Here is a 25,446-nt window from a genome sequence, read left to right as displayed (position 1 = left end):
TATGATATGAGTGATAATGTTGAATAACTATTTAAGTTTGAATAAAATCCATTTAGTAATAACAGAGATATAGTGAAAGTGCATCAAGGAGCATAATTTATGAAATATTTGTACCAGAGTTATGGATCTTGAGTCATATGATGTGGTTGATAAGATGGAACAACTATTTTAAGTTTGAATCAAATCAAAGTGCATCAAAACTTTAACCTGAAATTCTAAGTAAAAAGGGGAGATAATTCATGAAATACTGGTGCAAGAGTTATGGCCCTTGTGCCATATGATGTGGGTGATGATGAGGAATAACTATTTTAAGTTTGAAACAAAATCCATCAAGAAATTACAGAGATAAAGTGAAAGTGCATCAAAACTTTAACCAAAGTGCGGATGCGGAAGGACACCAACGCCGACGCCGGGTCAAGTAGGACAGCTTTCCATACTTCGTATAGTTGAGCTAAAAATGGTGGTTTGTAGACAAAGTCGAACTTGACCTGTATTTTATAATGTTACACCTGTGTACCAAAATTTATTTAAATCTGTAAAGCCTTTCATGAGTTACTGTCCAGAAACCATGAAAAGTAATGGACCGACCGAGAAACTGATAAGCTCACTCCTGTATACCCCGCTCCCCAAACTTCATTTGTGGGGGTATAAAAACATAATCATGACAAAAGTACCGCAATGCGGAGCAATATACGCCCGAAGGTATGACCTTTGGCCCCTAAGCGTGACCTTGACCTTGCAGCTATCCATCCAGAACATGCCCTCTGCACATCGTCTCGATGTGATGAACATTTTGTGTCAAGTTTCTTCAAAATCCTCAAAGGGGTTCAAGAGTTACAGAGCGATGACCTTTGACCCCTAAGTGTGACCTTGACCTTGAAGAAAGACATCCAGAACATGTGCTCTGCACGTCGTCTCAATGTAGTGAACATTTGTGCCAAGTTTCTTTACAATTAATCCTTCAAGCAATTCAAGAGTTACAGAGCGGATACGAAACACTCATATGACTATTGATCCCTGTGACCTTGATGTGAGCCATTCAGAACAAGAGTTAAAGAGCGGATATGAAATTGCTAATGGACAGACGGACAGACGAACACCGGGGTTATAACATAATACATCCCTTTGGGCGTATAATAAAAAGTCATAATGACTTATGTGCAGGTCCTTAAAACACATTTTGATCTCTAAGAGAAAATTAGCTCAGCTATGATTCAGCAGTGACGTCATAAAAGTATGACATTAAGTTTGACGTCATCATGATGTGACATCATACAAAATGTAAGCTTGTAACACTGGGTCAAATAGCAAAATTTGAGGATTCCGTTCATAATCAGTTTGCAAGCTGTTAGATTACTAGTTTATACATATTTCTCAAAATTCTGATAGAAAAGAAACAATATCTAAAAGTTCTGTTGGTATGCAACACTTTCTAACAATAGGGGTGAACTGTAACAGCATATTACGCTGAAAATGTAGTACTGTAAAATGCGAATTGTTTGCATTGTTAGAATCGAAATAATAAATATGTTCCAATAATTTTTTCAGTTAATAAAATATGAGCAGTTGTTCAGATGCGAATAATTAAATCACTCGCGTTACACACTTGTAATTTAATTATTACGCATCCAAACTCCTGCCCATATTTTATTAACTGATGAATTATAGGAACAGATTTATTATTAATTTTCTTAAATTGGCCAAGCACCCCCATTTGAAAAAATTGCCTTATAGCCAACTACAGACCAAGCTTTATGAAGATCATTCAAGCGGTTCAGAGAAGAAGACTTAGTTTTTTAAAGGTTTATCTATGTTTACCTCTAGCGGCCCCTAAAAGGGGTCAAGTGCCCCTATTTGAACAAAACTGAGAAAGGATCTTACAAAGATTACGTTACGAGAAGAAGTTGTTTAAAGGTTTTTCTTTTTTTACTAGGGGTGTTCGAAAAGTATCCGGAAAAGTTTCATAACTTATTTATTTATACGGTTATTAGAATGAAAATTCTAAAAGTGATACTTTTATATATTTTGTACATAATCCAAATGACAAAATGATACAAATTGCACTCTTGTTAAATCCACAGTCACTATGGTAACGTTGGGCAGGGCAAACTACTCATGACGGGAATATGGCATCTGGAAAGCCTGTCTGACACCTCTAAAATTTACATCTTTTCGAAATAATTGCCTTTGCATGATACACATTTCTCCCACCTACAATGCTCCTTTGGAATTTTTCAGAGTGTTTCCCGGACAACGGTGGGTAAGTCATCAACATCATCAAACCTACTGCCGCGCAGCTCTGATTTCAAGGTCGGAAAGAGCCAGAAATCGCACAGTGCTAGATCCGGGGAATATGCAGGATGCTTCTCTGTGTCAATTCTCAACTCAGTGTTGCTTTGGTGACCACAGAGGAATGGGATTGTGTATTGTCGTGATGTAATAGGAATTTGCCATCAAGTTCCTGTTTTTTCTTCTTCACCGCTCATACCTGATCACACTTGATAACCTGAAATTGTGATAAAATTATCGTACCAAATGCTTTTATCATGGCATCAAATATTTAGTACAGCAATAAAATATATTTTCATATATACATGTATCAACATTCAAGTTCTAAAATTACCTTCGAATAATAATTTGCTGTGACCGTCTGCCCTGCTGGTACCGCATGACACAGAACCACGCCTCTCGAATCAAAGAAGATGATGAACATTAGCTTCCTTGTTGAGCGGTTCACTAAGGCCTTAACTGGTGATGGTGAAACTGGATGTTTCCACATGCATGAGTCTTCTTTATTTTCTGGGTCATATACACTAATCCATGTTTCATCTGCAGTGATTACTGAGTTCGTGAAATGGTAGCCATGGTTACGATACTGCCTAAGAAATGACTTGGCTTCTAATACTCTCTGATTTTTCTGTTCAAGTGTTGGAATTCGAGGAATCCATCGAACGCATACCTTAGACATGACGAGCTCCCTAGTAACTATTGAATGGACTGTCGACGTGCTAAGTCCAACTTTTAAACCTATGTCTCGTATTGTAAGCCTTCTACCACTCTGCAAAAACTCTCTAATTTCATCTGCTTTTCCTGATGTCATGCATGGGCATCCAGATCTTGGGTGGTCAGCAAGATCGTGCAAAGGATCCTTCTTGAAGACACTGAACCACTCATATATGCTGGTTTTCTTCATTAATTTTTGCCGTAAGTGTCCATGATCATGCCTCTGATTTTGTTTTTCCCATTAATACACAAAACTTTATGGAATATCGCTGTTCAAGTGCCATATTGACAGCTTCAGCAAGACGAATGTTCTCTACTTCAGTTGTTTACAGAAATGACGTCAGATTTCTGCCCATGACGTTACGTAGGAATTGACAAACGGGTGCGTAAGATGCACATATATTTTGGGCAGTTTTTGACGTCAAGAATATGTCTATATGTACTCTTTAAAGACACATAAACACTTGACATGTTTCGCGATTTGCCGAATTTTCCCTACTTAACATCAACCTATGTTGCTATAATAACAGTGGATTTTGCATTAGTGCAATTTGTATCATGTTTTCTTTTGGATTATGCACAAAATATATCAAAGTATCACTTTTGAAATTTTTATTCTAATAACCATATAAATATATAAGTTTATTAAAGACTTTTCCTGATACTTTTCGAACACCCCTCCATAGTTTCTCAGTCTGCACTTTAAAAGGGCTAAACACCCCCATTTGAAAATAGTTGAGAGAGAACCTTACAATGATTCTTCTGACCAAGGTTGAAGAAGATCCATCGATCATTTCATGAGAAGTCATAAAAAGATACTTCTATTTTTAGCTTTAGTAACTCCTAGGTGCCAAGAGACCTCATTAGAACATAACTGAGCCTAAAATGATACACAGACCAAGACTGATGAAGATCCATCAAGTGATTTGTGAGATTTGAAGTCGTTTAAAGGTTTTTTCAATTTATAACTATAGAGGCCCCTGAAAGGGGCCAAGCACCTCATTTGAACAAATTTGAGAGAAGACCTTACAATGACTACAAAAATGGGACAACCTAGAGTTATGGTTCCTTGTCACTGCACTTCCTCTCAATGAGTTTTATCATTGTTTAAAGTTACAACCTGGTATCTTCAATACTTTTTTATTTGTCCTCTGGACAAGAAAAGTGACCGAAGGACGATGTACGAACGCTTGATACCCCACCCAGTCACATTATACTGACCAGTCCTAGCACTATCCTCTTAATGCTGAGGGCCAAGCGAGGAAGCTACTAGTTTTGACTCAAGTGGCATGATTTGAAGAAACTTGGTAAAGGACCATTAAGCTACAGTCACACATGCGGAATTGTCCGTGCGTTGAAGTATGGTGCGGATGGATTTGGTCTGTGAGGGGATAAGTACGGAGAAGTACATCTTAGTACGGGAAAAATGGCGAGAAATGGGCAACAAATAAAAACAATACAGGACGCGAATAAATACGGATAGGTAGGGGCTACTACGTTGAATTACGTTTTACTGAGCCTGGCAACTTACCCAGCGCTTAGACGGGTCTGCAGTGAACTACGTTGAAGTACGAGCAGCCTCGGATAACTACGTTAAGCTACGGCAAGGTACGTTTCAGTACGGATAACTACGTTTTAGTACGTTTAACTGTGGCCAAATAAGTTTCAACAAAATTGGACTAATGTCACCCTCAAACGGCTACGGATCGCTCAAACTTTTGTGCATGTTCAAAAGTTGGAGAAACTTGCAAGTTTGGAATAAATCTTGAATACGTTTTGACCTAGTGTTGGTACAGATTAATAAGGATTACTACATTGAGGTACGGTTCAGGTACGGATCGATACGAATTACTACGTTTCTATCCGTGGCTAGACGTAGCTAACCGCGCCGTATGTATGACTGGGGTATTACACAATACTACAGTGGAACTTCTGAAAAACGGACCTGCCAAAAACCGTAAACTTCAGAAAATCGGATGATTTTCTCGATCCCAATTTTTCTCCTATTTTCTAAATAGACTGTACTTACAAATACCGGAACATCCAAATTCTGAATACTGGACAATATTTTCAAAAAATCTGACTTATTTCCATACAATTTTACTTCCAAAAACCGCACGACATGAACAAGAAGATAATTGTTCGAATGCAAATCTGTGCCTCCAGGAAAACTTCATTTGTGATTCCATTGTTTTCCAATTAGCGGTGACAGATTATTTTGACACGAATTAGAATCACAACCTGTCAATCAAAGGATTAAACACTGCATAAGATCTTGATAATTAGATAATGATCTTTCAATAAAAATGATTACCGATATAAATTTTAATGTTTACATCAAACTTTTTAATGGACTTTAAATTCTAATTGCCATATTATTAAAAGCAAGTGTTTAGTTTGGGAAACAGATTTTAGTTTTGCATGATTTGTTGACAAATAAAACATGGTTTTGAGTTCAGATGCCTAGTAATCTAATCACAAATGCCGAATGCCTGAGTGATTAATTATGACGCATCTGAATGAAAAAAGTGTTTTATTTGCCAACAATGAATGCAAAACTATAATCTATTTCCATTCTAACACATTCGAATTACACCAGGAAGGGATACTGGAATCCACGTGATTTCATTGATAAAATGCGGTTTTAAATACGAGTGAGTAAACTGGAATAGCCAAAAGTAGGTCATTTTGCGAAACATGTTTTAATCAACAAGACAATACTTGGTAAAATCCTTCATTGTTTATATAAAAGAAAATCTTAAAAGTGGTAGAATAAGAAATTCATTTAAGCCAGCATGCAAATTTAACTTAAAGGACAATGGTTTGATTTCGTAATTGATCAAACAGTCTCTCAAACTGTCGCAATTTCAAAGTTGGATGTAGGTATGTTAAAAAGAGTAAACCTTTAAAAATCATAGAATTTATGAAATTTTCATCATTTTCATAATTAAAATGACTAAGACAACGTAGAAACATCGTAAAACTGAACTGTACCTACAGGACAAAATTCTGGTCCCGAGGGTGTGCGGTTTCCGGAAGTTAAATTGTACATGCTTAATACCTAAAATAAAGGCAATGAAGTTTCAGACAGGAAGATTTATAAAGTTTTTTTTCCCTATATTATATTCTCTTTAAGTCTATGTTAAATAAGTGAACCCCAGGGTGAGGCCAATTTAGACCCCAGGAGCATGACTTAAATAAATTTGGTGGAGAAATATTAGACCCCAGGAGCACGATTTAATTAAGTTGGTGGGGGATTATTAAACAATAGCCTTGTAGCTTAGGAGTAGAAGGCTTTTGAAGACTTTTCTTTTGGTTGCCATGGCAACCAGAAATTTGCATGAAATCAAATTCTTTGAATATTTTTGTAGAGGACATCCCAAGAAACACTCCTGTGAAGTTTGGCTGAAATTGTTGAATCAATATGGGACAAGGACCAACAGATGGCAGACAGATAACCATCATCCAACGATCCTAAAAGCTCACCATTTTGTGCGCAGATAATCTAAACATTGGGGTAGGGTTAGGAGTGGGGGTGCATGTATCAGAGGGCGGATGGAGTTTTGGGATATTAAGAAATAACAGAAGATGAGAGTCAGTTTAGGAAAATACACTGAAATTTAGAAGCATTCCATAAAATTTTAACAAACATGATAATAAAATAATTGCTTCAACCGATATAAATTGAGTAATAAACACCATTGCCAGACAAACTTGGTATATCAACTGCATATTTTGGGCAAAATTGAGATTTTTTCGGAAAGTAGGCAAACTTCTGATTTTTAAGGTGATTCTCCACATACCCGTTTCGTATCAGCTACATCATTTTAGGCAAGAATGACAGAAATCCATTATTTTTCGAGTACTTTTAGCTCTTTCTTGCAAACGAATAAAAGAAATAACAACAAGAGGCCCAAATGGGCCTAAGCTCACCTGAGGCTGACTTTGACCTAATTAGATCTTGCTTGTGACAAAATATTAAATTTAGAAAAGAATTTTAAAAAAAATAAAACAAGAAGCTGCGTTCAATAAACGCTTGATGCCCCCATTGGCATCCTTGTCGATACAAAGCAACCCAAATCCAAAACGAGGTCAAGGTCAAGCTCAAACTGTGGTCAGGTGATGTCTGAAGATGAGGAATGGTCACAGGTTACATCTGCATTAGTATCAAGTCATTCTAGTAAAGGGTATTGATGCTAGACGAAACGGTCCCATTTGGTTAACCAAGAGATGGCCCATATAAAGCAACCTAAGTCCAAAATGAGGTCAAGGTCAAGCTCAAACTGTGGTCAGGTGATGTCTGAAGATGAGGAATGGTCACAGGTTACATCTGCATTAGTATCAAGTCATTCTAGTAAAGGGTATTGATGCTAGACGAAACGGTCCCATTTGGTTAACCAAGAGATGGCCCATATAAAGCAATCTAAGTCCAAAATGAGGTCAAGGTCAAACTGAGGTCAGGTGATGTCTGAAGATGAGGAATGGTCACAGGTTACATCTGCAATGGTATCAAGTCATTCTAGTAAGGGGTATTGATGCTAGACGAAACAGTCCCATTTGGTTAACCTCGTATGGACGGACGAACGGACGCACGAATGAACGGACGGACAGACGGACAGGACAATCACTATATGCCTCCCACATCAGTAGATGCCGGGGGGCATAAAAAATTTAAATTAAAAAAGACTTTTATAAGTATTTCTATTTTTAGCTCAAGCAGCTATTTAGGGGCCAAGTGCCCCAATTTGAACAAACTTGGGAGAGGACCGTATAATGATGCCACAAACCAAGTTTAATGAAGATCCATCATGCAGTGCATGGTAAGAAGTTGTTTAAACGTATTTCTATTTTTAGCTCTAGCGGCCCCTAAAAGGGGCCAAATGCCCCCATTTCAACAAATTTGGGAGAGGACGTTATAATAATGCTACAGACCAAGTTTGATGAAGATCCATCAGGCAGTTCATGAGAAAAAGTTGTTTCAATGTTTTTCTATTTTTAGTTCTAGCAGCCCCTAAAAGGGGCCAAGTGCCCCCATTTAAACAAATTGGGAGAGGACCTTATAATGATGCTACAGACTATGTTTGATGAAGATCCATATCAAGCGGTTCATAAGAAGAAGTCGTTTAAAGGGTTTTCTATTTTTAGCTCTAGAGGCCTAAATGGGGCCAAGTGCCCCCATTTAAACAAACTTGGAAGAGGACCTTATAATGATGCTACAGACCAAGTTTGATGAAGATCGATCAAGCAGTTCATGAAAAGAAGCTGTTTTTTAGCTCAAGCGGCACCTCAAAGGGGCCAATTGCCCCCATTTGAACAAATTTAGGAGAGGACCTTATAATGATGCTATAGACCAAATTTGATGAAGATCTATCAAGCGGTTCATGAGAAAAAGTCGTTTAAAGGTTTTTCTATTTTTAGCTCTAGCAGCCCCTCCAAGAGGCCAATTGCCCCCATTTGAATAAATTTGATAGAGGACCTCACCAGGATGCTCCAGACCAAATTTGGTGCTATTCTGACCAGTAGTTTCAGAGGAGAAGATGTTTAAGTAAAAATGTGGACGACGGACGATGGACGCCGGACCATCCACCCCATATTAATAGCTCACCCTAAACCTTTGGTTCAGGTGAGCTAAAAATAAGGCCGTATGATACTTTATTTAATGAAAAGTTGGCATATTCTATGCATCTGACACAATTTTTGCAGGTATGGACGGCCTACCGTATAACTGGTTATTTCTGCGGGTGCAAATTTTTGCGTTTTGGGCATAAAAATGGGTACACTAATTTCCGCGATTTTAATTTCTGCGGATTTCTGTAGAGAGGTTAATTTATTTTATGGAGAGTTGCTTTAATGTTTGGGACATGGCTCTGTATAGTGAGGTTACAAGTTACAAGGTTTAAAATTTATTTCATACATAAAATACAGTTAAAACCTTTCTAACAAGGTATTTCAGCAGAGCCATTGATCTGCAAATCTTGCTTGAACTATCACAAACACCTAACTGGCTAAAATAAAATTGATTGTACACAATAAACTGATAAATTCTTTTGTACTTTACTGCTAGTGTTACAAATCTTTATGATAAAAGTTAAGCGAGGGGCTACTAGCGGGATATTTGTATTGATTAAGTAATTTAAAGTACACAGGTAAAAAGAGGCGACAAACGGGGCGATCCGATATACGAAAATACAAAATATTTGCGAATTTAATTTTTGCGGCTGGAAGAGACCCGCAAAATATCGCAGAAATTACCTACCTGCAGAAATAACCTGTTATACGGTATCTTAATGGGGCATGATTCCGACAGCAGCCATTCTTTCGGACTAAAAGTTGGCAAAACTGTTGACAATTGACTTACATACAATTATTGATGGTGACAGAATGATTTTGAAAACTTTGACATTTCTTTTACCTGCTATCACTGCTTGAAGGTAGGGGGTGCTTTTTGTCATATTTTCTGCCCTCCAGTTTTGAAGAGTCATCTTGAAGGAGTGTTTTTGAGTTTGAAAACAATTTAACACCTGCAAATATGATATCAAATTGTTACAAAACAAAAACAGCAATGTTGTATAAACCAGAGCCAGAAATCTTGAAACAACATGGTAACAGCACATGGAAACAAGAGCTGTCCATAAGACAGCCAATGCTTGACTGTTCAAATTGTTGTCCCAGAAGCAAGAATATTCCCCTAAATGTTAAAATATCTATAGAGATTTAATCCAGTATCTGCATTAGTTTTGGAGATAGTAACTTACATGCAAAACTTTAACCAGAAGTTTTTAAGGTCAAAAGGGGGCATAATTTTGCAAAATACATGTCAGAGTTATGGCACTTGATGCTATGACCTAGTTTTATAACCATAAGATACATGTGAATCTGCATTAGTTTTGGAGATAGTAAAAACTTTAACCAGGATTAAAGGGGACATAATTTGAGTTATGGGACTTGATCCTGTGAGGTTAAGTTATTAACCTAGAAAAAGAAAAAATAAGTTTCAAAGCCTTTAAATAATAGCTATATGTACTTGCATGCAAAACTTAACCAGTCCAAAGGGGGCATAATTTGGCCAAAATAAATGTCAGAGTTATGGGACTTGATGCTATCACCTAGTTTTAGAACTCTGCCCTAGTGAAAAAATCAATGGAATTCCAGTGGAATGCTACATAAATTCCACTGGAATCTGCTATGTTACTGGAATACCAGTGGAATTACCAAATATACCACTGGAACTGGAATTTGAAATACCAGTAGAGGTGGAACTCCACTAGAGGTGGAACTCCACTGGAATTTGAATTTGAAATACAGTACAGGTGGAATTCCACTGGAATTTGAATTTGGAATACCAGTACAAGTGGAATTCCACTTAACTGAATTTCATGATTTGTGAATAAAATAGCACCAGTTTTGGCGGAGAAATGATGGTTTTTATATAGTTTGAAATTCTGGACCAGATTTATGTGAAAAGCATGGTATCAGCTACAGTAAGTGCCTTATATATGTTGAAAACAAAAGAAGTTTAAATCAATTATAAAATGTGATATTTTTTCTGTTTCTTTTATTCATATAATTCTAGTCAGATGCAGTCATATTTTTGTCATTGGTTTTCATGACTTTTATTCTTATACATGTAAATATTTTGATCAGTTCTTGATTTCCATGCTTCTTACTTTGTCAAAATATTTGTTTTTGTGCCCCCACTATGAGTGGTGGGGGCATATAATTTTAGTCTAGTGTCATCCATGCATCTGTACGTCCATCCGTTTGTGTGTATGTGTGTAGGGGAAAAAAATGTGACACGCCTAGCTCAAAAAGTATTTAATAAAAATTGATGAAATATTGCATAAGTCTTTAACATGATATGAACGTGTGCACCTCTTATTTTTCGTCTGTCTCTGCTCCCTATTTCTAGAGTTATGGCCCCTGAAATAAGCACATTTTCACCTTGTGGCGCACCAAGCTCAAAAAGTATTTGATATAAATTGATGAGTCTAAATTATTATGATATGACATTGTGCACCTCCTATTTCTATTTTCCAGCTGGCAATGCACCCCTCTCCCAAATTCCAGAGTTATGGCCCCTGAAATAGTGAAAAATGCACATTTTCATCTTGTGATGATGCACCTACCTCAAAAAGAATTTCATATAGATTAATGAAACCTTGCACGAGTCTATAACATGATATGAACTTCCGGGCACCTCCTACGTTTCGTGGCCATTGCCTATTTCTAGAGCTATGGCCCCTAAAATAGTGACAAAATGCACATTTTCACCTAGTGACTCACCTGGCTCATAATGTATTTGATATAAATTGATAAAAACTAGCACGAGTCTTTATCATGATGTAAACTTGCACATCTCCTATTTTACATATGATGATGACACCAACATCCAATTAAAAGCAACATTGCAAGATATATATTTACCTAACGCAAGGATTTAAGTCACATGATAAATGAATATCCACTGACAGACAGGGTCATCTGTCAGAATCGTCATCTGTCCAGTGTCCCTTGAATGCCCGCCAGTTGCAGTGGGAAAAATGCTGTCCATGCAGTGCATTTTTTACCATTGAATTTCATTAGATATCATTAGTACCATTTATATTCATTGATTTACCATTAATTTTCATTAGATATCATTAAAGTACCATTTTTTTCATTGACTTACCATTGAAATACCATTTATTTCATTTCGTAAATAAACTTACCCGACAGTACTGTATGGATTTCCTTTTCGTTTATTTTTCTCAATTCGCTCTTTAATACCGGAAGTAAAATTTGAGTTACCTACTCTTACTTCCGGGGCACGTGAAAATGTTTAGTTTCTTTTTTTCGGCGACCTGTTCGGTCGTGTTTTTCTCTGCGCTCTTGATGGCTCAAGCCGAGGTGAATAGCAAAGGTTTACGCGAGGAAGGGGAAATTATTCCCTCAGACTCAGAAAATCAGGAGTCGGGCAGTAATGCGCCGAAAACTCCAAATAAACGCCGGTCGAGATACGACATACTAGAAGAACAATGGAATAAAAAATTCTCGACCTTGGATAACAAGCTGGACGGTCTTATTGCCACAATCCAAGCTTCTGCAAATTCGACACAAAGTCAGAATAGTAGTAATTCACGGAAAAGGAGAAGTAAGTTCTCGAAATCCCCATCAGTTTCAGACAGTTCTGATGAAGATGCAGTGTCTTTATATTCTCGAACTTGTCATTCACCATCACACAGTGAGAACAATTCTAGTGATGAGAATAACATGAACTCACCGTTGAATAAACATGACTTAAAAGAATCTACCAAAAAATGTTTGTATGAGATTTTTGGTGATGATGCCACAAATAAGAAGACTGTAAAAAAGGATGGCATTTGTGTTGACTTGTCTCAAAAGGAAGTGCTAGAAGACGGCTATCATTGCAAAACACCAAGACATTTAAATGCGTTCAGTGAGGAAAATTACGATTTATTTCCAGTGGATGAACAAACAGAATGTTACTTACAGGTACCTACATTGGACCCTTTAATTGAGAATCTGTTACTCAACAGGCATGGCTCTAAAGCATCGTTTAAGAAAAGCAAAGCAAAAACATTGTATTCACAACCGTGCAAGATGGTAGAAAAAACTGCTTACCGTGGACAACAAGCTGCGAGACTTGGTGTAGTTATGCAGTTATATGTTCAACAAAGTTTGGGTAATCTGGTACAATACTTGTCATCCGATGATTTTTCAAAAGACAATGCTATACAGTCAGTAAAGGACATTTTTGCGATGTCTACCAAATGTTTGGATCAGTTAGGCAGAACTGCTGCTTTTCATCACATAGTAAGACGTACTGTGGCTATGACAGACACTGGCATATATGAACTGGCAGATTCTGCTGACTTTGCTAATCTACCCTTATCAGGACTTGAACCGTTACTCAAAGCTCGTAAAGACAAAAAGAAACAGTTAGATGAAATGTTACCTGAACTGAAGAAACGAGGGAGTAAAAGAAAATACTCACCAGATCGTGCGTCACAGTCAGAAGCTAAACGGCAGCACTATAGTACTTCTACTAGTACTACAAACAAAAATTCATCAGGATGGAACAATTTTCGCATCCCTAGAGTACCAAGAGAACAGAGGGATCAGTCCTTCAGAACCTCTGCTAAGTATGACAAGTCTGGCTTCAAACAAGAATCCTTTCCCAAACGATCCTCGAGAGGAAGGATGGGAAAGCCAGCTTCACAATGACAATGTAAGTATCATTGCGCAATGTCCTCAGATACCTGTCGGTGGTCGAATTTCTCGATTTCTGAAAAATTGGAAACAAATAACAACAGACCAATGGGTTCTAGATTTAGTTCAAAATGGGTACAAGCTAGAATTCGAAGAAAAACCTCAGTTTTCAGGCATCAAACATACACAAGTTTCAGAAAAGCAAAAAAACTTAATTCAGAAAGAAATACAAGATCTTTTAATGAAAAATGCGATAGAAGTAGTAGACAAAACTCAGATTCATTCAGGTTTTTACAGCACGTTATTTCTAGTTCCCAAGAAAAACGGGGAGGTGAGACCAGTTATAAACTTAAAACCACTCAACAGGTATTTGAGGAAAAAGCATTTCAAGATGGAAACAATGCAAAAAGTCCTAAATCTAGTTCAGAAAGGAGATTACGGCATAAATCTAGACCTAAAAGACGGTTATTTCCATTTAAAAATATTCAAAAATCACCGCAAATATCTTCGTTTTTGTTTCAAAGGGATAGTTTACCAGTTTCGGGCACTTTGCTTTGGCCCAACGTCAGCACCAAGGGTATTTTGCAAGATAATGTCAGTCATAATAGCATACCTGAGACAACGCGGACTTCGTCTGTCATCCTATCTAGACGATTGGTTAACGCTGAACCAAACATACAAAAAGTTGTTAGAAGACAGAAAGTCAGTTCTAGATCTCCTTTTTCAACTAGGTTTAATTGTGAACAAGAAAAAGTCATCGTTAGTTAGTTCGTTAGTTCCGTCTCAGATATTTTCTTACATAGGGGGTCTGTTCAATATGAAGATGGGGCTAGTGTACCCCACACAAGAAAGAATTTCAAAGCTCAAAATAGCAGTGTTAAATGTACTGCAAGGCAATACAACAGCAAGACATTACCTAATTGTGTTGGGTACAATAGCTTCTTGTCTAGACCTGATTCCAAATGCAAGGTTGTTCATGAGACCAATTCAGCTCCACTTACTGCAAAATTGGAGCCCTGTCAGAATGTCTCTGTGTCATATAGTTCCATTGACTCCTTTGCTCAAATACCATCTAAAATGGTGGCTTCAAGATCAGAACATTTTGAAGGGAAAATCAGTTCAACATGTTTCTTTTCCAGTCACTATAACCACAGATGCGAGTGGAACGTGGGGCTGGGGTGGTCACATGAACAACCTTACAGTGCAAGGCCGTTGGTCCAAGTTAGAGAAATTGCAACACATCAACATTCTGGAAATGAAAGCTGTAATGTTAACTGTCCAACATTTTCTTCCTGCTCTAGAAAACAAGAATGTATTGATCAGATCGGACAACACCTCGGTATGTCAATACATCAATCGCCAGGGGGGTACACGTTCACCAACTCTATGTCGTCTGACTTGGGACTTGTGGGATTTAGCCCTGAGACACAATATGAGTCTCAAAGCAGCCCACATCATGGGGAAGTCCAACAACTTGGCGGACTTTTTGAGCAGGAAGAAAGTGCAGGATACAGAGTGGAGTCTGAACAAAACAGTGATAACACAAATTTTCAGTCAATGGGGTTATCCCCTCATAGATCTGTTTGCAACATACGAGAACAAACAGACAACACTGTTTTGTTCATGGTTTCCACATCCCCAAGCTTTAGCACTGGATGCCCTGTCAATTGCATGGCAGAGCATGTTTGCATATGCATTTCCCCCAGTTCAGTTAATTCCGAAGGTTCTGAGTCACATGCAGCTGTTCCAGTGCAGGTTGATTCTCATAGCCCCAAATTGGCCGAGACAGCATTGGTTTCCTCATCTGCTAAAAATGTTGATAGCAAGACCAATCAAATTACCAGTAATTCAGAATCTGTTGACACAAGGCAAAGGGCAAGTAATGCATCCAAATCTAGAGACATTGCAGTTGACTGCATGGCTACTATCGACAAAGCCTTCAGAACAAGAGGCTTTTCAGAAAACACTAGAAAGCTATTGGCCGCCTCATGGAGAAAAGGCACCCAAAAAGACTACAACTGTAAATTCAGAAAATTCAATAGTTGGTGTAGTGAACAAGAAATTGATCCCTATACTGCATCTTTAGCAGACTGTGCCCATTTCCTCACTTTTTTGTTTGACAAAGGGTTAAAGTACAAAACAATTACCGGTTATAGGTCTATGCTGTCATCACTTTTAGCACCTATTGAAAAATTTCCAGTTGGTCAACATCCATTCATTATTAGATTACTGAGAGGTATCTTTAATCAAAGACCACCACTTAGAAAACTGGTACCTGAATGGGATTTACCTCTTGTTTTAGGATGTCTGAAGAAACCGCCTTTTGAGCCGATGAAAGAAGCCTCCTTGAAATATGTGACCTGGAAGACTTGTTTTTTGATAGCAGTAACTTGTTTTCGTCGTTGCAGCGACATTCAAGCCTTACGCTTAGGTGAAGGAAACATAAATGTACAAAAGAAAGGACTAACTTTCCTACGAGCAGGTTTGTCAAAACAAGATAGACCTAATCATCATTCCAGGAAGATTTTTGTACCATCTTTTCCAAGTAATAAATTGTTAGATCCAAAAAGAGCTATGACGTACTATTTGAAGAAAACAGAATGTTTCAGAATTCAAGGCTCGGAAAATGAACTTAAACTCTTCTTGAGTGTTATTAAACCGCATGAACCAGTGTCAAGCCAAACTATCTCTAAATGGTTGGTCAATGTGATTAAATTTGCATACAAAAAGAGCAATAAACAGCATGACAAAGTTAAAGGACACTCAACACGTAGTATTGGTCCATCCTGGGCTCTTTTCAAGGGTGCCTCTTTAGATCAGGTTCTAGATGCGGCAGATTGGTCTTCTGAGACCACTTTTATGAAACATTACATGAAAAACGTGGATGTAAATATATTAGATTTTCATTGATGGTGAGAAATTAAGGAAAATTTCTCTTAATGACTGTGTTTTGGAACAGTGATTCTTTTTTTTTTTCCGGCGAATTGCTGTTTGATTAAAACGTTGTTAATATATATTGTATACACAGCTTTTTAAGGGGAACTGTATACAGATGGGTATCTTTATTGGATATGCTGTATAGTTGGGATTTATGTTTGTAAATACATTGATACACTGATAGTACAGTGTGTACATATATTCCATGATTTATTTGGATTCCTGGAGTAACCAAATGGATCCACCAGTTGATATCAGGATGTGAGAGACAGTTTTTATAGGATCACTTCATAGGTAAGTGTTCCTTAAATTTGCTTAAACTTTAACAGTCCCTCCTCCTGACAGTACTGCTTGTTAATCTGGATTAATCCATACAGTACTGTCGGGTAAGTTTATTTACGAAATGAAAATTAAAAATTTGTATTCAAATTGAAGTTTTATGAGTAAATAATACTTACCCGACAGTACAATTATACCAAACCCAACCTTCCCCACATTGTTAAAGTTTCTAGAGGAATTGGTCGCCTCAATAGAAACTAAACATTTTCACGTGCCCCGGAAGTAAGAGTAGGTAACTCAAATTTTACTTCCGGTATTAAAGAGCGAATTGAGAAAAATAAACGAAAAGGAAATCCATACAGTACTGTCGGGTAAGTATTATTTACTCATAAAACTTCAATTTGAATACAAATTTTTAATTTTTCCATTTGAATTCTTCCAGGTGAGAGTTGTGGATGTAATTTAACTAGAACAAAAAGGATTTCCACTGCTTTTAGGGGTGGGGGTCATCAGCATTTCACTGGTATTGAGATGATATTCTGCTTGTATTCAGATGGAATTCCACTGGAAACTTGATGGAATTCTACTGGAGTCTTGATGGTATACTACTGGTATTTTAAGTGGAATTCCACTGGAAACCTGATGGAATTCTACTGGAATCTTGATGGTATACTACTAGTATTTCAAATGGAATTCCACTGGAAACTTGATGGAATTCAACTGGAATCTTGATGGTATACCCCTGGTATTTTAAGTGGAATTCCAATGGAAACTTGATGGTATACCACTGGTATTCTAAGTGGAATTCCACTGGTATTCTGGTGGAATTCCACTGGTATTTTTCAACGGTATTTTGGTGGGATTCAAAATGAATTCCACTGGAAAATAATCGCTATTCCAGTGGAATACCAACACTATTCCGTTGAAAAATACCAGTGGAACTGAGATGGAACTCCAGTTGAAGTTCCAGTGGTATTCCAGATGTTCATTTTCACTAGGGATGAAGACACGTGTGAAGATAGTTTCAACTAGAAGGTGTTTTTGTCACCAAAACGTATGTCTCTCCCCTATGTATACCTTTAGCTCTGGCGGCCATTTTGTGCATCGAAGCAGAACAGGTGGGCGATATGCACAACTAGGCTTGGTACTGATCACTCCTGTGAAGTTTCGTTGAAATCTGTCCAGCAGATCTGTTCGACCTGTGAAAGCCAGAGAAGATTTTTCTAATTTTTCTAGCTCTGGTGGCCATTCTGTGCAGTGAAGCAGAACGTGCCAGCAATATGCACAACTAGGCTTGGTACTGATCACTCCAGTGAAGTTTCATTGAAATCCAGCTAGCAATTTGACCTGTGAAAGCTGGACAAGATTTTTCTATTTTTAGCTCTGGCGGCCATTTTGTGCAGCGAAGCGGAACGTGTCGGCGACATGCACAACTAGGGTTGGTACTGATCACTCCTGTGAAGTTTCGATGAAATCCAGCCAGCAGTTTGACCTGTGAAAGCCGGACAAGATTTTTCTGTTTTTAGCTGTGGCGGCCATTTTGTACAGCGAAGCAGAACGTGTGGGCAATATGCACAGTTAGGGTTGGTACTGATCACTTCACTCCTGTGAAGAATCGTTGAAATCCAGGGTGACCACAAAAATTCACCTGATCTAAAAACTATCATCTTATAGATAAAATGAGGTTTCTTGAAGCATATCATGATGACATTGTCAGTAATAAATAAGGACTATCAAAAACAAAGAATATCTTACCAAACTTTTGTTCTTCTTTATTAGAACAGTAACAGAAACACTGTCCTGTGCAATCTATCTCACTGAAAGTAAAATAACAAGGTATTCTCTTTGATTTTATTTTTTTTCTAGATCTAAGGCTGCAAACATGGTTTGGAATACAACCTTGCCATTGGTCAATGTCTAGACTGAGCTCACATTCCATAATTCCATACTTCTCAAAAACAAGCGGGCTTGATGGCCCTAGACTGCTCATCGAGTTACGCTGCTTGCTTGAACATATTAGGCAGATGGTTATGTAAGGAAAATGTCTGTGAAATTATTTAGAAATAGTGCCAGTGATTTCCGACAAGAACATTAAAAAAGTTTCTACAACATAAATATGGGCAGGAAATGGGGGGGGGGGGGGGGGGGGGTGGAAGATATTGGGGGAATGATGACATAGGATATTAAAAGTGGCAACACCCCTGGCAGCCATGTTTTCTGACAAAACAAAAATAATTTGTACAATCTTCAAAAACGCTTCGCTTGTTCTTTAGTGTGCCAGGTGTAATTTTAGCATCCATACACAGGACTCTTTATCAGAGCTTTTTCTAGGGTTTTGCGGGAAAAGGCCCCTGGTCAAATTCGGAATTTTTTTACTTGATAAATTGTCCAACTTGGGAAAACTGTATCGACAAATCAGTTATATTGTGAAGTTTTAACATTTAATTATATTTCTTTATAATTTTATATTTTCAATATTTACTGGTAGACATTCAAATAAATTACAAATTTAAAGTATCCCCTGGTGAAATTTAGAGAATTCGGTTTTTTTTCAGGATTGTTTTTTTTCTAAGTTGCTGATTCTTCAATCTTGACAGACCTTGCAGAAGCTGAATAACTCTTCATTTGTCATGTTTAATCTTTTGTTTACACAGAGTAAGTTTTCTCTACAAATACAAATGAATTGTTCAAAAAGTTGAGTGTGACATTTGATTTTAATGGTGTAAGAACTGTCAATATGTTTTGGGATACTTTATTCAACAAGAGGCCAAAATGAGTCTAAGTCACTCATCTGAAGAGGACCTTAAACCATCTGACCCTTTAAGGAGCCAAACACCCCAAATTGAACAAATTTATAAGAGGACCTTATATTAATGCTACTGACCAGGTTTGATGAAGATCCAATGAGTGATTCATGATAAGTAGTCATTAAAAGGTATTTTTACTTTTAGCCCTAGCAACCCCTAAAAGAGGTCAACTGTTCCCATTTGAACAAATCTGAGAGAGGACCTTATAATGACCCTACATACCAAGTCTGATGAAAATCCATCTAGCTATTCATTAGAAGAAGTTGTTTAAAGGTATTTCTAGTTTTAGCTCTAGCAGCTGCAAAAAGGGGCCAAGTGTCCCCAATTGAAAAATATTTGGTAAAGGACCTTATAATAATGCTACAAATCAAGTTTGATGAAGATCCTTGAAGCAGTTTATGAGAAGTTCTAAGTCTTATGAAGGCATTTCTATTTTTAGTTCTAGCAGCCCCTAAAAAAGACCAAATGCCCCCATTTGTAAAAATTTGGAAGAGGACCTTATAACAAAGCTACAGACCATGTTTGATGAAGATCCATTAAGTGGTTCATGAGTAAAAGTCTTTTAAAGGCATTTCTATTTTCAGTTCGTGTGGCCCCTAAAAGTAACCAAGTGCCCCTATATGAACAAACTGGGGAAGAGGACCTTATAACGATGCTATAGACCAATTTTGATCAAAATCCTTCGAGTCTTTCATGAGAAGAAGTGGTCTGAAGGTATTTCTAATTTTGGCTCTAGCAGCCCCTTTTAGCGGCCCCTGAAAGGGGCCAGAAACCTACATTTAAAAAAACATCGGGAGAGGAACTTATAATGATATTACAGACCAAGTTTGATGAAAATCCATCAAGCAGTTCATGAGAAGTTGTTTAAAGGTATTTCTAATTTTGGCTCTAGTGGCCCCTAAAAGGGGCCAAGTGCCCACATTTGAACAAAATTGGGAGAGGACCTCATAATGATGCTACAGACAAAAATTGATGAAGATCCATCAAGCGGTTCATGAGATAAAGTCATTTAAAGGTTTTCTATTTTCAGCTCTAGCGGCCCCTAAAAGGGGTCAAATGCTCCCATTTCAACAACTTGATAGAGGACCTCACCAGGATGCTACAGACTAAATTTGGTGTTATTCTGACCAGTAGCTTCAGAGAAGAAGTAATTAAGTGAAAATGTGGATGGTGGACGACGGACCATCCACCTATAAAACTAGCTCACCCTGAACCTTTGGTTCAGGTGAGCTAATAAATGTTAATGTATTTATGTGTTTTGTAAGGTGTTTACTAACAAAACATACAAAATTCTGACAGAATCATATATTTAACTAGAAGATGCTTTTGTAGAAAGCACAATATAATTGTCTTCCCCAATGCAGTCGTAATAGGCAAGAAGTCAATAGGGGACAGAAGCGAAAAAACGGACACTGATGGTTGGCTGCAATAGGGATCATATACTTGGCATGTCAAGATGATAAGGGTAATCTACTCTGTAAGTCCTATCATCCTATGAAGTTTGAAGGTTCTGGGTCAAATGGTTCTTAAGTTATTGATCAGAAACCATTTTCCATGTTCTGGTCCCTGTGACCTTGACCTTTGATCTAGTAACCCCAAAAATAGTAGGAGCCATCTACCCTGTAAGCCCTATCAACCTATGAAGTTTGAAGGTTCTAGGTCAAATGGTTCTCCAGTTATTGATCAAAAATGAAGTGTGACAGACAGATGACCCCTGTGACCTTGACCTTTGATGGAGTGGCCCCAAAAACAATAGGGGTCATCTACTCTGTAAGTCCTATCATCCTATGAAATTTGAAGGTTCTAGGTCAAATGGTTCTCAAGTTACTGATTGGGAATGGATTTCCATGTTCTGGCCCCTATGACCTTAACCTTTAAGAGAATGGCCCCAAAATCAATAGGGGTCATCTACTCTGCATGTCCAATCATCCTATGAGGTCAAGTGGTTCTCAAGTTACTGATGGGAAATGATTTTCCATGTTCAGGCCCCTGTGACCCTGACCGTTGATGGAGCGACCCCCTAGTTCTGCCATCCTATGAAGTTTGAAGATTCTAGGTCAAATGGTTCTCCAATTATTGATCTGAAACGAAGTGTGACAGACGGATGGACGGACGAACAGGGCAAAAACAATATGTGTCCGAGGGAGAAACATAATTTTTTCTGAGATGCAGACAGTCATGTTACTAAAAATAGTAATGGGGTGGTTTTGTGCAATTTCTTAAGAGAACAAAACTTAGTACAGTCTACTTGTGTATTCCGAACCAGTTTTCATAAAAATTAAGATTGGACTAATGCTTCAACATAATATCGTTTATACATATTTATGAATAGATCATTTAAATGCCAATAAAAACTATTATCTAAATTTTGAAATATCACGCGTAATATTTCAGTTTTCCCGAACTCCGTGACCTCGGCTATTTCGAGTCATTTCCGGCTATTCCGAATCACTATTGCCGTTACTCATTTCTACCTTAAGATGTTTACCTTTCAAATTAAATGCTCTTCTGAATGCTAGAAAAACTTTGTTATAGGTAGATTACACAAAATAATTATTTCAAAGTAAAAAGTAAGACCAAATTGAAAGCTGTATATATTATTGTTACAGTTTCAACATGGAGACAAACCGCCATTCAGTGTAATACATAGTAGCATGTAAATGGTTCAGACTTACTGTTGACACGAGTTCAAGGCATTTATAAATGAATAGGGTAACACAAGTAAATATTTAACAGTGATAAATGTTTTGTTTGTTTGTTTGTTTTGGGTTTAACGCCATTTTTCAACAGTATTTCAGTCATGTAACGGCGGGCAGTTAACCTAACCAGTGTTCCTGGATTCTGTACCAGTACAAACCTGTTCTCTGCAAGTAACTGCCAACTTCCCCACATGAATGATCAGAGGTGGAGGACTAATGATTTCAGACACAATGTCGTTTATCAAATAGTCACGGAGAACATAAGCCCTGCCCGAGGATCGAACTCGCGACCCCGCGATCCGTAGACCAACGCTCTTACCTACTGAGCTAAGCGGGAGTGATAAATGTGAAGTTAGGTATATCTGTTATAAACAAAAACTATTTAGCATAGAATAGAACAGACAAGAGTACAGTAATTCAGAATACCCAATATTTAATGACATATGTTATTTAATGACATATATGTTTAATAAAAAGAACTTTTTTATATGTAATGTTAAAATATTTATATATCTACAGTGTGATAGGTATATATTTTACACCATGTCCATGCATTATTTATCTGTGTACATCACCTGACAATAAAGTAAGTTTCTTGAAGAAAGCAGCTCTATATTTTCTCGGCAAAAATTAGCATCTCGAGTCAATATAGAACATACTTAAACTGTGTTTATCGCTTAAAAAACAGGTAAATGATACAACCTACAGTTGTTTAATATGCACCAATGCTTAAAATAACCATTTTCTTAATTTTGCTGAAGGTTAGAGACCACCAATTGTTTTCCCATAGACTTACATTGTAACATTATGGCGTGTATGGCCTTCCATACATCGAAACATGTCTATCTAATTACAAGTTTTTCAAGAACTATCTTAGTTCTACCAAAATATCGGACAAAAAGATATGAATAGTGATACTTTATTTAAGTAATTTTCGTGTGAATGAGATGATCCCCTGTTTACATCATTGACATGGCGGGAGAAATTTGTTTGATAAAACTTTTTTTCAATACACATAAAATGTAGCAAATTTTGTCAAAATGTATTATAAAATACTGTAAATGCAGTGAAAAAATATCAATTTTGAAAAAATAATCACTTCCTGGTTTTTTTTACATGACTGACCAATCAGAACGCACAGACGTTACCTTATTCCCAGGTATACACTTACCTCATTCCCAGTAAGTCCCCTGTACTTTTTTTAATTGGTGGTCTCTGACCTATAGATGAATGTTTCGTATCACATTTTCCAACTTTACAGTGATATTGTGAAACATGATCCAATACCAAATGTCTTATAAAATTTCATCAAGAAATGTTCAGTTTTAAGAAAGATATGGACAGTTTACTGAGGTCACCCCCTGTCAATTTATATGCCTATACTCAGTCCCTGTCGTCGTCAGATTGCATTTTTTCGTGAAAATTTCAGTTATCTGCAATTGATTTGACTTTGAAGCTGAAATGCTATTCATTCCGTAAAAAATAGAAATAAGATCTAATAATTTTGATCATTCTCTAACATTACAGAGATGAAAATGATCCTTTTTGGCCCAAAAGCTCAGATAAAAATGGGCACACCTGTTAAAAAAAGAGGCCACAATTTAAAAACAAAAGGGCCATGATGGCCCTATATCGCTCACCTGTTATCATTGCACTTGAGGACAAGAAGGTCCTCAGAAAAAATATCTAAGTCCAAAGGACAGGAACAACAAAGGAAAGAAATTTAATCAAAAAGAAAAACAAAATTCTTACAAGGTACAGATATGTCAAAATACACCTAAAAATTGGAGGTACCATCCATGTTGTACCACAGAAAAGTGGTCTCGGTTTTTCCCTACGGCCAATAATAAAAAAGTTACTAAAAATAGGCTATTTATAGTAATGTAAAAGGGAAGTAATTCAAAAGAAAATTATTGTAAATTAACAAAGAAGGATCTGCCAAATAAATCTGTTAACATAAATGAAATTTCAGATCAGTATCTTCATTAGTTACGGAGATATACCCATTTTAATTTCAAAAATAAAGGGAGGTAATTTGACATAAAATCAGTCCATAGTTATCTACCCTGATTGGCTCGGTCCAACTAATGACAATAATGAAATTTCAAATAAGTCCTGTAAGTACTTAATGATATAAATCCATTTTGACTACAATCAGGGGAGGTAATCAGATATAAAATAACTCTGGAAACTACGAATGGATCTGATTTGTCATGGAATCCAAGATTTATTGTTGTTGAAGATATTTTGGAAGTTTGTATCAAATAAAACCATAAATGAAGTCTCTATATGGCTGCAAAAGCCAAAATAGCCAATTTTGGACATTTAAGGGGCCATAACTCTGGAACCCATGATGGAATCTGTCCAGTTTAAGAAAAGAACCAAGATCTTGTGGTGATACAAGTTGTGTGCAAGTTTGGTTAAAATCAAATCATAAATGAAGTTGCTATTGTGCAGACAAGGTCAAAATAGCTAATTTTGGCCCTTTCAGGGGCCATAACTCTGGAACCCATTAGGGGATCAGGCCGGTTCAACAAAGGAACTGAGATCTTATGGCAACACAAGTTTTGTACAAGTTTGATTAAATTCAAATCATAAATGAAGCTGCTATTGTGCAGACAAGGGCAAAATAGCTAATTCTGGTCCTTTCAGGGGCCATAACTCTGGAAACCCTAATGAAATCTGGCCAGTTCAAGAAAGGAACCAAGATCTTATGGTGATACAAGTTGTGTGCCAGTTTGGTAAAAATCAAATCATAAATAAAGCTGCTATTGTGCAGACAAGGTCAAAATAGCTGATTTTGGCCCTTTCAGGGGCCATAACTCTGGAACCCATAATGGGATCTGGCCAGTTCAAGAAAGGAACCGAGATCTTATGGTGATACAAGTTGTGTGTAAGTTTGGTTAAAATAAAATCATAAATGAAACCACTATCGTGCAGACAAGAAATTGCTGACGGACGGACGGATGGACGCACACACGACGGACGACGGACGAAGGGTGATCACAAAACCTCACCTTGTCACTATGTGACAGGTGAGCTAAACAAGAGCTGTCTGATGACAGCGCGCTCGACTATTCGAAGAATTGTGTGAAGAATGGGGTCAAAATATTTCCACAGATATTCAGACAAAAGAAATAAATAGATTAGACAAACAATGTTCCTGTATTTCTTTGATTTCGATAAGTCTTGCACTAAATGGCAAAGTATGAACCAATTTCAAAGTCCAAAAAGCGCCATAATTCAGTCAAAATAGTTATGTACTCTTGCCTACAGATGGAAATCATAATGATAAACAAGTGTTCAAAGTTTAAAAGCCATATGTCAAATAGTTTTGGCAAAAGGTGGACTTGTATGAAAACAGAACCAATTTTGAAGTCCAGAAAGGGCCATAATTCAGCCAAAATAGATGACAGAGTTATGTACTCTGTCCTACAGACAGAGACTATTATACTAAACAAGTGATAAAAGTTTCAAAGCCATATGTCAAACACTTTACAAAAAATATGAAC

At 37.2% G+C, this 25,446-nt stretch overlaps 1 protein-coding gene across 3 annotated transcripts in view; it reads right to left on the bottom strand.

Annotated features, from left to right (window-relative positions):
• LOC123533605 (protein CUSTOS-like) overlaps window positions 1-25,446 on the bottom strand; it is a 70,749-nt gene that overhangs the window by 2,520 nt on the left and 42,783 nt on the right. For 2 of the 3 annotated variants that reach the window (XM_053519556.1, XM_053519555.1), the window contains one exon: window positions 9,416-9,524. In XM_053519556.1, the coding sequence (XP_053375531.1) occupies window positions 9,416-9,524 (109 nt within the window). Of the gene's footprint in view, window positions 1-9,415; window positions 9,525-18,183; window positions 18,246-25,446 lie in introns of all 3 variants that reach the window. The other variant, XM_053519554.1, reaches the window with a different exon arrangement.

This window comes from Mercenaria mercenaria, chromosome 12, assembly GCF_021730395.1.
Source record: "Mercenaria mercenaria strain notata chromosome 12, MADL_Memer_1, whole genome shotgun sequence".
Lineage (NCBI taxonomy): Eukaryota > Metazoa > Mollusca > Bivalvia > Venerida > Veneridae > Mercenaria > Mercenaria mercenaria.
Note: the sequence above shows the minus strand (reverse complement) of the source record. Positions and strands in the feature narration are given on the sequence as shown.